The sequence below is a fragment of the Callithrix jacchus genome, chromosome 22 (genome assembly GCF_049354715.1).
Source record: "Callithrix jacchus isolate 240 chromosome 22, calJac240_pri, whole genome shotgun sequence".
Lineage (NCBI taxonomy): Eukaryota > Metazoa > Chordata > Mammalia > Primates > Cebidae > Callithrix > Callithrix jacchus.
Window position 1 is genome coordinate 41,458,302 of NC_133523.1, and position 13,948 is coordinate 41,472,249.

General features: G+C 49.9%; 1 protein-coding gene across 5 annotated transcripts in view; it reads right to left on the reverse strand.

The window, feature by feature from the left end:
- Window positions 1-3,108: 3,108 nt before the first annotated feature.
- The window catches only part of ZNF541 (zinc finger protein 541), a 45,921-nt gene continuing 35,081 nt past the window's right edge, over window positions 3,109-13,948 (reverse strand). For 3 of the 5 annotated variants that reach the window (XM_078360239.1, XM_035285116.3, XM_078360240.1), the window contains 8 exons: window positions 13,800-13,863; window positions 13,070-13,212; window positions 12,627-12,730; window positions 10,260-10,335; window positions 9,633-9,721; window positions 4,283-4,423; window positions 3,896-4,077; window positions 3,109-3,799 (listed from right to left, as the gene is read on the reverse strand). In XM_078360239.1, coding sequence (XP_078216365.1) covers window positions 3,646-3,799; window positions 3,896-4,077; window positions 4,283-4,423; window positions 9,633-9,721; window positions 10,260-10,335; window positions 12,627-12,730; window positions 13,070-13,212; window positions 13,800-13,863 — 953 coding nt within the window. In that variant the 3' untranslated portion in view covers window positions 3,109-3,645. Of the gene's footprint in view, window positions 3,800-3,895; window positions 4,078-4,282; window positions 4,424-9,632; window positions 9,722-10,259; window positions 10,407-12,626; window positions 12,731-13,069; window positions 13,213-13,799; window positions 13,864-13,948 lie in introns of all 5 variants that reach the window. The other 2 variants (XR_013531017.1, XM_078360241.1) reach the window with 2 other exon arrangements.

The window sequence follows — 13,948 nt, forward strand, 5'->3', positions numbered from 1 at the left end:
AAAAAAAAAAGGTAAAATTAGGACGCAGATAATCCGGGGACCACAGTTTGAGAAACTGCTATTAGCTAGGGGCTGGCTGAGTGGAGCAAGGCATAGATAGGAAGCCTTCACCCAGCTCCCTTCATACCTGGATGGACTTGCCCAGACCGCCCTCTTGTGGTTCCCATTGTATGCTGACCACAGAGCAGGTGGGGGTGAGCCTGGATGACCACAAGCAGTCTCGGTTCCGTGTCTATCAGAGCAGCACTATGTAAAAGCTTCTGTTTAAGCTGTTCCATTTCAGGGTAATTTGTCATGCTGCAAGAGATAAATATTATACCCCTCAGTCTTTTCAACCAGAAGCTTTCATTCCCAGAGCTCATCGGATTTATTTCGGATGGGATCCAAACAATATTAGCAATCGCGTGAGAGCTTGTTAACTTGTAGCTGTTCAGTTCTTACTGTGCACCCTGCCAAGTACTTAATTTACATTTCATTTGATTTGTTTTTATGTACTTATTTCTTTTGAGATGGAATCTCACTCTGTTGCCCAGACTGGAGTGCAGTGGTGTGATCTCTGCTCACTGCAACCTCCACCTCCAGATTCAAGCAATTCTTGTGCCTCAGCCACCCAACTAGGTGGGATTACAGGGGTGTACAACCACACCTGGCTAATTTTGGTATTTTGTATTTTTAGTACAGATGGGGTTTCACCATGTTGGCCATGCTGGTCTTAAGCTCCTGACCTCAAGTGATCTGCCCACCTCAGCCTTCCAAATTGCTGGGATTACAGGCGTGAGCCACGGCATCCAGCCATAATTTACATTTTATTTAAGTGATAGGAGGCAGGGGTTGAGTGTGGAAAGCAAAAGTTCCTCTTCAAAGTTTCCCTTCTTATTAAAGAATAAATAAATGTTAGAAATAATAGTGTCTTTTTAAAGATTGACTTCCTTCAAAGCCTTCTTGTTTTTTTGTTTGTCTGTTTTTGCTAATAAGTCTTTGTTAAGCCCTATCCTATGTAGCTGTTAGATATAAGGGAATAAGTACATTCTATGTCCTTGTACTTTAACCAGGATATTTGTTCTGGACATGCACAGGCAGGCATGTCCCAGCTCACAGCATATGCCTTTTCCTTATTTGGAAACATCACTTTTCTAAGTCCTTTAGCAAGTAACTTCCTCTTTCCCCTTTGTTCTCTATTGCTTTTATCTATTTAGAAAAGTTTAAGTTGTTAGCCAATCGGGTTTAGCTTAGACTGTGAGGAGATGGGACACAGCAGTAAGGACCCAATGTGTAAGGGATAAATATTCCCGCAGTTCTTTGTGCAGTGTGCTCTCATGACAAGATTGCTGACGGGCAGTACCCTTTCTGCAGAAAGTCAAATTGCCTTGCTGAGAAAACTTTTTGTCTGAATGCTCATTTTTCCTTGCGGCACCAAGGAACAAGCATCTTGTTTCTAACATTGAGGAAGGGCAATTTTCATCCCATTTTACACACTGAGAAAACTGAGGCTCCCACAGGAGAAAGTGATTCACGGTAGGTTACAAGGAGGTAAGAGGAGCCAGGCTGGAATTCAGGTTCATCTTATGCCTGAGCCCTTTCCCTTAACTGCAGTGCTCCAACTGCTGAAAACTCAGTGTCCACCTCTCTCTCCATCCCTCTCAATCTTTAAGCCTTAGCTGATAGGTGGACCCTCTATGAAACCCTCTGACCCTGCCATCTACTTTCTCAGCCCCTCAGAACACAGCACACCCTATCATAGGCATGATCACACCCTGATGCAACCAATCCTCTGCAATCAATTCCCCATCTGAGCTAATGCCATTGACTCAGCTGCTCAGGCTCAAACTCGCCCTGCCAGCCTCCATCTATCCTTTTGTTGACCACCTCCCCATGATGGGTGAGCCATTGATAAGTCTCTGACCCATGCTGGAGTGGGTTCAAGTACTTCTCTTACCTCAGCCTTCCAAGTTGCTGGGATTATAGTCACACACCACCATACCCAGATAATTTTTGTATTTTTAGTGGAGATGGGGTTTCGCCATGTTGGCCGGGTTGGTCTCAAACTCCTGACCTCAGGTGATCCACTCACCTTGGCCTCCCAAAGTGGCGGGATTATAGGCATGAACCACTGCACCCGGCCTACATATATTTTTATTTATTTATTTATTTTTGAGACAGAGGCTCGCTCTGTCACCCAGGCTGGAGTGCAGTGGTGTGATCTTGGCTCACTGCAACCTCTACCTCCTGAGATCAAGGGATTCTCCTGCCTCAGCCTCCTGGGTAGCTGGGAGTACAGGCATTTGCCACCACACCCAGCTAATGTTTATATCATTAGGAGAGGCAAAGCTTCACCATATTGGCCAGGCTGGTCTGGAACTCTGAACCTCAGGTGATCTGTCCAACTCAGCCTCCCAAAGTGCTGGGATTACAGCCTATATATATTTTTAAATAGAGATGGGGTCTCACTATGTTGATAGTCTCAAACTCCTGGGCTCACATGGTCCTTTCTTCTCAGCCTCCCAAAGTGCTGGGACTTTAGGTATGAGCCACCATCCCTGGCCTGTTGTTTATTGGCCTTTTTTTTTTTTTTTTTTTGAGATAGGTTCTTGCTGTGTCATCCAGGCTGGAAATGGAGTGCAATGCCATAATCTCGGTTCACTGCAACCTCCGACTTCCAGATTCAAGCCATTCTTATGCCTCAGCCTCCTGAGTAGCTGGAACTACAGGCGCCCACCACTACACCTGGCTAATTTTTGTATTTTTAGTAGAGATGGGGTTTCACCATGTTGGCCAGGCTAGTTTTGAACTCTTTATCTCAAATTACCTGCCTTCGTTCTCCTCCCAAAGTGCTGGAATACGGGTGTGAGCCACTGTGCCCAGCCACGGAGGTGTGTCTTGAGTGGTCTGGGCTAACTGTAGTCATTTTCCTTCTCACTGCCAGGGATCAGTTTAGAAGCCAACACAGGCTCAGTGAGACATACGGGCATCTGCTGGGAGTGGTTAGTTTTCCTCACTCACTCTTAAAAAGGGAGGCTGGGAGTGAGGCCGCAGGTGACTCACCTCCTGGCCTTAGCACGTGGCGGGGCCCGCTAAGCCTTTATTGGATCAACAGGCAGGGAAGTCAAAGACAGTGGCTCAAGAACTCAATTTAATCAGATTTGCAAGTAGACACATACAAAAAACTCCAAACAATGCACAAGTCACCGCAAGACTAGGGACCGAATCCGGAAGGCAGAGCCCCCGCCCCGGGGAGGGCCCAGCTCGTTGGCGATCTCAAGGTTTTTTCCCACTGATTCTCTACTTCTTGGCCTTATCTAACACACGAAACCAAACCCCACAACTGAGGCTGAGATTTAAGAGCTACCCAGAGCTAACTTTCCCCCCTGCCAAGCCTCCCTGCTCTAGAAGTGCAAGGGAAAGAAGGGGAGAGTGTGAACCTAAGGAGAGTGGAGCCTTGGGCACCACTGGACAGGGGCTGTAGAGCTGTCCAATGACGGGCTCCTCCTGCCTACCTGTGGTCAAATGCCCACCACGTTTGCAGGCAGGTTAGCCAACGGGGGATGGGGAAGGTGGGGGAAGGCAGGGGGACCCCCAAACACTCCGAGAGCCCAAAGGGAGGAGGGGCAGCACCAGAGGTCCCATTTGGACTTGCTCCCACAGGAATCACCACTGCAGGGGCCCGATGTCAGCCCCCAGCTCCTCCTCCTTCAGCTGGAAGGGCTTCACCGGCCACTTCACCCTCACCATGGGCTCCACGTGGTCCTGAAGGCGGTGCCGCTTCATGTGGGCATTTCGACTCTTGATCTTGTCAAACACCCTGAGGAGTCACCAGAGGACTGGGGGTCACCCAGAAGAAGGGATCACAGGGTGAGGCCAGGAGCCCTGGGAGCATCTCCAGGAGAAAGCTGGGTACCTTTCACACTCTCTGCATGGAAAAATGCCCTGGCTCTCCGCGCTTCCCAATGGCTCGGGGGTCCGCTTGGGGCCTGCGTCTGGGCTGCAGCTGAGGATAGACTCCCTCCTGTAACTCTTGGTCTTTATCTTTAACTCAGGAGTTGGATGGTGGCTGGGTCTCTCCCGAGGGCTGCATGGGACCTGCAGAAGAAGCAAGAGTGACATAAGGGTGCTGATCTGTCCTGCTGGAAGGGAGACACAGAGCTGAGGGCACACAGGTCTCCTGCAAGGAAACACTACCGTCAGAAGCACCCCCGCCTTCTGACCCCACCCTCTAACTCAAGGGGCAGCGGGCACAGGCACCAGGAGGACAGACAAGCTCCTGCCCCTGCCCCGGTTACTCTACCTTTTCCTCTGTCCTTTCCACCTCCTCTGGCTCTCTCTTGACCCTCTTTTCTAGCCCTGGGGCTCGGCCACAGTCAAACTTGATCATTTTTTTCCAGATGTAATAATACTCTACACACTGAGCCACCGTCTTTGTCTGGATCTAGTGAAAAACAGAAGCAGGTTGCGGCTGTGCCACGTGGGTCCCGGGAGTGTGGCCCCACCACTGGGCCGGCTGCCTCATTTGGCAAGTGCTTCAGAAGTGCCTCTTCCTTCGGCTTGGCGTCTCCACTCACCACAGAGGCAGAGGACCATAAAGTCCTTCCTGGGGACGAGGGGGTTCAAAAGTGGAGCCACACAGTAGCCACCAGTACCTAAGCCTGCACACTCTGAGCAGCCATTCCTGCGCAGGAATTGTTTTTCTTATTTATTTATTTATTTTTTTGAGACGGAGTCCCGCTCTGTCTCCCAAACTGGAGTGCAGTGGCGCAATCATGGCTCACTGCAACCTCCACCTCTTGGGTTCAAGCGATTCTCCTGCCTCAGCCTCCTGGGCAGCTGGGATTACAGGTGCCCGCCACCATGTTCAGCTAAGTTCTGTATTTTTAGTAGAGACAGGGTTTTGCCATGTTGGTTAGGCTGGTCTCGAACTCCTGACCTGTGATCCACCCACCTCAGCCTCCCAAAGTGCTAGGATTACAGGCGTCAGTCACTGCACCCAGCCCAACCCAGGAATTGTTTCCTACAGGAAGATGTGCACAGATGTCTCTCCAGGGATGCTGACTGCGACATCATGCTAATAAATGGAATGCCCTCTGCAGGCAGAATACCACACAACCATTACAACAGCTAGGCAGAGCCTCTAAAGTCTTGGGAGGAAGTGACCCACTCTGGAAGAAGGGGAGGTTCTGAGTGCACCACGTGAACCTAGGGCATCATTTTCCCTTTCCTCCCCTAAGAAAGGATCCCACTAAAAGGAACTTCCGTAAAAACAAAAGGGAACCTGGGCTTGGTGGCTCATGCCTGTAATCCCAGCACCTTGAGAGGCTGAGGCAGGAGGATCACTTGAGGTCGGGAGTTCAAGATCAGCCTGGACAACATAGCAAGACCCCATCTCTACAAAATTTTTTAAAAATTAGCCAGGCATGGTGGTGCATCCCTGGGATCCCAGCTACTCAAGAGGCTGAGTTAAGAGGATAGTTTGGGCCCAGGACTTCAAGGCTGCAGTGAGCTGTTTTTTTTTTGGAGACAGTCTCGCTCTGTTGCCCAGGCTGGAGTGCAGTGGCGTGATCTTGGCTCACTGCAACTTCCGCTTCCCAGGTTCAAGTGATTTTCCTGCCTCAGACTCCCGAGTAGCTGGGATTACACACACCCACCATCATATCCAGTTAATTTGTGTAATTTTGCAGGGATGGGGTTTCGCCATGTTGGCCAGGCTGGTCTTGAACTCCTGACCTCAGGTGATCTGCCAGCCTTGACCTCCCAAAGCGCTGGGATCACAGGCGTGAGCCACCGTGCCCTGCCGTCAGTGAGTTATGATAGTGTCGCAGCACTCCAGAGCCGGTGTCTCTTAAGGGAAAAAAGGAAAAGTCTAATTGCTCTAGGAAGAAAATTTCTCAGGAAGTTAAACTGGCTACTACGCTGACTCCAGCACACACATTCTCCACCCAAACGCTTTTCAGCTGCTTTGTGGGTGTTCACAAATGAGTCAAAACAGCACAAACTCTACCTAAGAAACATCACTAAGTTCAAAAAAAAAAACTTGGACTTCTGCTTCGGAACAAGATGGAGCAACAGGAACCAGATTCTTGCTCCTGTCAAAACAATGAAAACACAGAGTCAAAATATCAACCATGTTTAGCAAAACACCAGGCGTCATTCAGCAGAGGGCAGCGAGCCCCGACGGGAAGCAAGCTGCCACCTTCCTGGCTTACCAGCTTGCGTTTCCAGGCCACTGACTGGACGGGGGGCAATTTAGGCAGAATCCAGCAGGACTTAGGGAGCTGAGGTGAAGCACAGTGCCCTTGAGAACACAGCGGTAGGACAGAGGATGGGAGAGGAGAGAGCTGCCCATAGAACATTCCAGGGATGGTGAGGGAATTTCCCCCAAGAACTCAGCCAAGAGCTCAGCCAAGCACTGCCCAGCACATGCATGGGAAGAGACCAGCCAAAGCTGGGTAAACAGCCATCCAAAAGGATGAGAGGGACAAGTGCCTGCTGCTCCTCCAGGGCCAGGAATAGTGCCCATTCCCACAGCCAGAGTGGGAAACTTCAGGATTTGGGGGCACTGGGTAGGGCAGAGACACAGCCTTGCCTCAGGAATGAGAAATAATCAGCCTCGGAGAAGAGCTATGCTGGTCCCATCTAAAATATCTAAAAGTGAATCTAAAAGTAACTGTGTCCCAGAACAAAACTCAAGAATATTTATAAGACTGCAAAAATATCCAGCTTCCAACAGCTAAAATTCACAATGCCTGCGATCTGGTGAAAATCACTATGCATGCAAAGAAGCAGGATAATATGGTGCATCAGGGGAGAAACATAAATCATCAAAGTCACCCACCACAGACACGATGTTAGAACGAGCAGGGAAGGACGTGAAAGGTTACCATAACTGTTTAATATATGTTCAGAGAGTTATACCACAGGCCAGGTGTGGTGGCTCACACTTGTAATCCCAGCACTTTGGGAGGCCGAGGTGAGAGGATCACCTGAGGCCAGGAGTTTGGGACCAGCCTGGCCAACATGGTGAAACCCCATCTCTACTAAAATACAAAAAAAATTAGCTGGGTGTGGTGGGTGCCTGGACTCAGGACACTGAAGCAGGAGAATCGCTATTCAGGACGCTGAGGCAGGAGAATCGCTTGAGCCCAGGAGGCGGAGTGGCTGCAGTGAGCCGAGATTGTGCCACTGCACTACAGACTGGGCAACAGAGTGAGACTTCGTATCAAAAAAAAAAAAAAAAAAAGAGTTATACCAGAGTCAGGTGTGATGGTACGCACCTGTAGTCCCACCTACTTGAAGCTGGAGGATCACTTGACCCCAGGAGGTCAAGGGTGCAGTGAACTATGATCATACCCCTGTATTCCAGCTTGGGCAACAGCGATCCTATATCTTAAAAGACATAAGAACAAATAAACAAAACCCAAAACTCTACTAAGAGAAATTAAAGATGACACATAGAGACACAGAGACACAGAGTCTCTGTTCATGGGTCAGAAACTCAGTGTTGTTAAAATGTCAACTCTCCTTGGCTCATGCTTGTAATCCCAGCACTTTGGGAGGCTGAGGAGGGTGGATCACCTGAGGTCAGGAGTTTGAGACCAGCCTGGCCAACATGGTTGAAACCCTCTCTCTCCTAAAAATACAAAAATTAGCTGGGTGTGGTGGCACGCACCTGTAATCCCAGCTACTCAGGAGGCTGAGGCAGGAGAATCATTTGAACCCAGGAGGCAGAGGTTGCAGTAAGCGGTGATCGCACCGCTGCACTCCAGCCTGGGCAACAGAGTGAGAATCCATCTGAAAAAAAAAAAAAAAGAAAAGAAAACAAAACACAGACACCCCAATGAAAACATATGCAAGAGATGTGAACAGACACATCACCAAAGGCGGCACACAGACAGCAAACAGGTCCATGGAAAGAGGCTCAGCATCGTCAGTCATGAAGGAAGCACAATGCAATGCCACCACACTGTCATGAGAATGGCTGGAATTAAAGGACTGGCCCAAAAATAGAAAAATAAAAAATAAAAAGTAAAAGGACTGGGCCGACCCAGGGCTAGCAAGGTTGCGGAGCAACTAAGAGATCTCGTTTCCTGCCGGTGGGTATGTGAAATGCTACAACAACTTTGGAAAATTGCTTGGCAGTTTCTTAAAAAGTTAAACATCCACCCACTAAATCATTCCATCCTAGGTATTGACTCCTCTAGAAAACAAAGTACATGTCCATACCAAGACTTGTACCTGAATGCTTACAATTCACCCAAAACTGGAAACCACTCAAATGTCCACCAACAGGCAAATGATTACATAAACTGTGGTATGTCCATCCAGTGGAATATTATTCGGCAGTGAAAAAGTGAGATCTATCAGTACATGCAACATGGATGACCTCAAAATCATGATGCTGAGTGCAAGAAGCTAGAGCAAGCAGAGTCCATACTGTGTGACTACTCCATGTATAGCAAACTCTAGGAAATGAAATGAATTTACAGTGATGGCAGATCAGTGCTGACTGGGGGTAGGGGAGCGATGAGGAGTGATTACCATGGGGCAGGAGGAGATACAGGGCTGAGGTGCATGCTCGTTGTCTTAACTGTGGTGACAGTTCCAGGTGTATCAATATGTTAAAACTTGGCAACTCTTATACTTCAATTATATGCAATTTTGTGTCTAAGTTATTTTTTTTTAACAGAAAATAAGCAGCAGGACATTACATGCAGTGAGATCTCATCCTTTGTTTTTTTCGGGGAATAGGATCTCATTCTGTCACCCTGGCTGGAGTGCAGTGGTGCAATCTTGGCTCATTGCAGCCTTCACCTCCCAGGCTCAAGCAATCTTCCCACCTTAGCCTCCCGAGTAACTGGGACCATAGGCATGCGTCACCATGCTAGGCTAGTTTTTAATTTTTTTGTAGAGACAAGGTCTCACTATATTGCCCAGGCAGGTCTTGAACTCCTAGGCTCAAGCAATCCTCTCACCTTGGCCTCCCAAAGTGCTAGGATATTAGATGTGAGTCACCGTTCCCGACCTCATCCTTATTTTTGAGACACAGTCTCACTCTGTTTCCCAGGCTGGAGTGCAGTGGTGCAATCCCTACTCACTGCAACCTCCACCTCCCAGGTTCAAATGATTCTCCTACCTCAGCCTCCCAAGTAGCTGGGATTACAGGCACATGTCACCACACCTGGCTTATTTTTTATATTTTTAGTAGAAATGGGGTTTCACCATGTTGGCCAGGCTGGTCTCAAATTCCTGACCTCCTGCCTTGGCCTCCCAAAGTGCTGGGATTACAGGCATAAGCCACCATGGCCAGCTCTTACCTTTTTTAAAGTACATGCATACATATTTATATAAAATTTGCACAGACAGAAATGTCTGTATGTGCTTGGCCAAAAAGGTAATGGAGGCCACCAAGCAGAAGTAAAACCTTGGGGAGGGGCACAGGGGACTCTTCTCTGCAGGTGATGCAGGCGGGAGCCATTTGGAGCTGTTCACAAGGACAGCTTCTGGACATTGTCAACTGTCTACAGCAAGAGCGCTGCCACAGACAGGTAAAGGTGGGGCCCTCGGACCCCCCGACCAGCCCTGCAGCTCTAGCTGGTCTCAGCTCTGTTGGGCCAGGCCCGGGACACCTGCCCACATAACTTTACCGTCTTGTGTATCAAGTAGAAGTCCTTCTTGTGGGCACAGAACGCCTTCTTAAAAAGCCTCTTCTCTATAGGGGTCCAGACGTCTGAACCTATCAAAGAACACAGCCAACAGCGGGGAGGCCATTTGTCCTGGGACCACAGCCATGGCCAAAATGCAGACCACCTTCCCTTTTATACCCACCATTACTGAGCACCAATTATGTGCCAATCGAATAAAAAACTCCAACAGTTTCCAGAAGAGAGGGACCACTACTAGTTCCACTTAACAGATGTGACAACGGAGGCTTCAGTTGCTTGCTAAAGGCAGGTGGGGGCCCCAGGCAGCCTGTGTCCAGGGCTGATGGGTTCACCCACCGAACCTCAGCCCATCTCCCCTCCCGCTGGCCTGGATCATTTCCCTTCTGGCTAGACAGAGTCTGTAAGGCAACCACTGGGACAGGGTGAAGCAGGACCCCATTAGCAGAACGGGGCGCCCACTGAATTATCCTGAATTATTCAGGCCCTCCTGAGAGGCAGGCAGAGGCCTGGAAGAGAACTCCGGGAGGCAGAGGCAGAGCTTATAACAGAGCCGGTGGTTCACAGGGGTCTCAGCTGGGCCGAACCAGCCCGGCAGCCTTTCCCCATCACCTGTGTAGCGATAGTCAGCGAGCAGGTGCGTCCGCGGCTTGTGGGGCCCTCGGAGCAGGAGAGTCTCCAGGGCAACCTGGAACAAGAGGAGCGGCAGGCTGCCCAGGGCCGGCTGGGGACAAGGACCACCGGTGTCCTCCCGTTCATCTGAAAAACACTTGCAGCTGTCCTAAAGTCACTGCCCGTCCCAGGGCTCTTCAAAGTGGCCCTGGACGGGCTGCCAGCCTGTGAACTGTCTGTGGGTGCATCAACTGTCACCAGGCACACCACCGAGTGCCGCTGAGGTTATTTTTGCACAGCAAGCCTATCCTGATGAAGGAGACAGCGTGTGGATTTATTTTGGCACAAGCTCCTTATTCCCTCAGGGACTGGCATTTTGAGGAGCACGACCCTTACCTTGGGCCCCATTTTGTTTTCTTCATAGCACCAGTCATTAGCTAACGATTAAAAACATTATTTTGAAAAATTTTTAAAGATGAGGTCTCACCATGTTGTCCAGGTGAGCTCTAATTCCTGGGCTCCTTCAGCCCCTTCCTCCTGAATAGCCAGGAACACAGGTGGGCACCACTGGACCCAACTAGCTAACAAATTTCTTTTTTTTGAGACAGAGTCTTGCTCTGTCACCCAGGCTGGAGTCCAGTGGCATGATCTTGGCTCACTGCAGCCTCTGCCCCCCAGTTCAAGCCATTCTCTTGCCTCAGCCTCCTGAGTAGCTGGGACTGGGACTACAGGCACCTGCCACCACTCCCTGCTAATTTTTTTTTTTTTTAATTTATAGTAGAAACAGGATTTTACCATGTTGGCCAGCCTGGTCTTACTCACGACCTCAGGTGATCTGCCTTCCTTGGCTTCCCAAAGTGCTGGGATTACAGGTGAGCCATGTGTCCAGCCTAGCTAACAATTTTTAAAACTAGATTTCCTTTTGACTTTCCTAAAATATAAGCCCCACGAGAGCAGGGATTTTATCTTGATCACTAGTGTAAACCATCATTGCAGGGTTTGAATAATTTGTGGGGCCCAGTGCAAAATGAAGATGCAGGCCTCCTTGTTTAAAACCTATTCCTCGCCTGTCACACAACGCACGTTCGTGGGGAACCTGGCACTAAACCATTTGCAGGCAATCTGCTTCTGGGTTGGGGTTTCGTGTGCAACAGAGCAGCTCCCTTGCTGCAATCTATTGAAAGTCAGCCCTCGACACAAGAATTTGTAAAAAAAATAAATAAAAAAATAAAAACTATTAAGATTTTTCACCCATGCTGGAGTGCAATGGCACAATCTTGGCTCACCGCAACTTCCATCTCCCAGGTTCAAGCAATTCTCCTGCCTCAGCCTCCTGAGTAGCTGGGATTACAGGTGCCCACCACTATGCCTGGCTAATTTTTATTTATTTATTTTAGTTATTTATTTTTTTGAGATAAAGTCTTGCTTTTGTCACCCAGGCTGGAGTGCAGTGAGTCAAGATCGTGACGTGATCTTGATTCCACCTCCCAGGTTCAAGTGACTCTCCTGCCTAAACCTCCTGAGTAGCTGGGACTACATGCACACGCCACGACACCCAGCTAATTTTTGTATATTTAGTAAAGACGGGGTTTCACCAAGTTGGCCAGGGTGGTCTTGCACTCCTGGCCTCGTGATCCACCCAGCTTAGCCTCCCAAAGTGCTGGGATTACAGGCATGAGCCATCACACTGGCCAAGAATTTGAAGACAGAGACAACAGAGCATTAAAGCTAGCATGGAGCCCCTCAGCCAGCCCTGGCTCCAGTGCCTACAGTACAGGCACCCAGCAGGTACCCAATAAATATGTATTCCCGCTCTGCTGAGGACCTGCTATATGCCAGATACTACCTCAGCTTGGGGAAATGCAAGACTATGTCATGACTGTTAGCTCTTAGATAACACAGGCTATGTGGCCCTTCCTCTCCCACTCTTCACAGTTAGACTTTTGATTTACTTTTTAACACCCAGAATTGTGAGGAGGGTCTTTGGCGTAGGCAGAGCCATTTATATTGCATCAGAGGTTTGTACATGTGAGTGCTTGATCGAAAGCCAAATCCCAAGGAATGAAGTAGATGAATGCGGGTCCTGAGCTGGCCTCTGGGGCTTCCCTTCTCCAGTGCCCCTGTTATCTCAGAGGAGCCCCTGCAACAGAGCAGCTTGGTTGTTGCCCTGGACAAGTGGCTGTGAATTGGGCCCGTGTCTTAGTATTCCCCTACAGTCAGTGCATAAGGACCACTGCAATCCCAAAGCCACTGGGGAAGAGGATGGGCGGTCTTCTTCCAGCTTCCATCTGCTCTGAACCCCCAAGCAGATGCACCTGGAACCCCGGGCCCCAGGAGAGCAGGGAGGGTCCCCTGGCTGTGCCTCACCTGAACGTCACCCTGGGCCTCGTGCAGGCAGTGCAGAGCGAGCTCCAGGTTGGTGCCCCCTCCTGGCATCACGCTGGAGCACGCCACGTTGCAGAGCTCGGTCACTGTTTCCAAAAAGGGTATGAGGAAGAAGAGGCCCACGGGAGTCAGCAGGTTCCAGGGAGGGCAGGCCGGGGAAAGGGACAGATGAGGAGGAACAGCAGAACCCTGTCCCCGACACCTGCTCTGGATGGCCTGACCAGCTACCATATGACAGAAGAGGTAGGGGAGGGAGAAGGCAGCCTGGAAGAAGCAATGCTGGCCAAGGGCCAGCTCCCTCCCACACCCAGGGGCACTGCTTCTTATACCCAGCAGTCAGGAGTTCCAGACCCAGGAAGAAAAACTCCCTGGAAATGGAGGGGGAAGAAGGGCCCTTAGGAACTTAGCCTCGAAGCCTCAGCCACCTCTATCCTGTGTCTCTGGGTTGGTCATCATATCTCCCCATGGCTTCCAGACCAGAGAAGCTACATGCTCGTCAATTCCAGCCAGGGATCTCTCCTGGAGTTCCGGGATTTCTGCCTGAAACCGGCTTCCTATATTGATGTGTCTGAAATGAGGCCACATGCACAGATATGGGAGACATCCAAATGTGACTGAGGTGGGGAGTGAAATGGAGACGCTCTGTGCGCCCTGCTCTTGGGCCACAGCCTGCTCCGTGGAAGCCCTCTGCTGTCTCTCAGGTGCATCAGGTATGTCCTGCCCCTGACAGATGCACGCAGGCATCTCAGACACTTCTGCAGGGATACTTCCTCCCTTCCTCTGCTTTCCTCACCGCCACGTTTCTCTCTCAGGGTCAAGGCAGGGGAGGTGCAAGCTGACAGCCGGCATGTGTCCATATCCACACCACATCCCCCAGGCACGCTCATGCCTTGCTCTGTGCCATCACCTATTCTATCTGGAACCCCAAGGCCCGGGGCATTCTGTCCCCATGTGCCCAACCATATATGCAGCTGAACTTCTAGGAGGAATATTGGGGATCTTCCTACGGATACTTGGAAAAATCTTCGGCTTCACACCTAGGGAGCCTTTATGGATAAATTTGAAACCCCCATGGGAAGAGGAACCCTTGGGAAAATGAACCCTAGAACTCGAGGTGGGGTAAAAAGCAGCTTCACTGGAAAGGACCCAACTTACGGCTCAATGCTGATCTTGGTGTCATCCTTCACCACACAGATGCCAAAAGACCCATCCACTTGATCTAGAAACACAGAGTAAAAAGGTCAAGAAGACTGACAGCAGGTAACCCACAGGGCCCCCTGCCTGCCTGTTGGATGCAGCTGAGA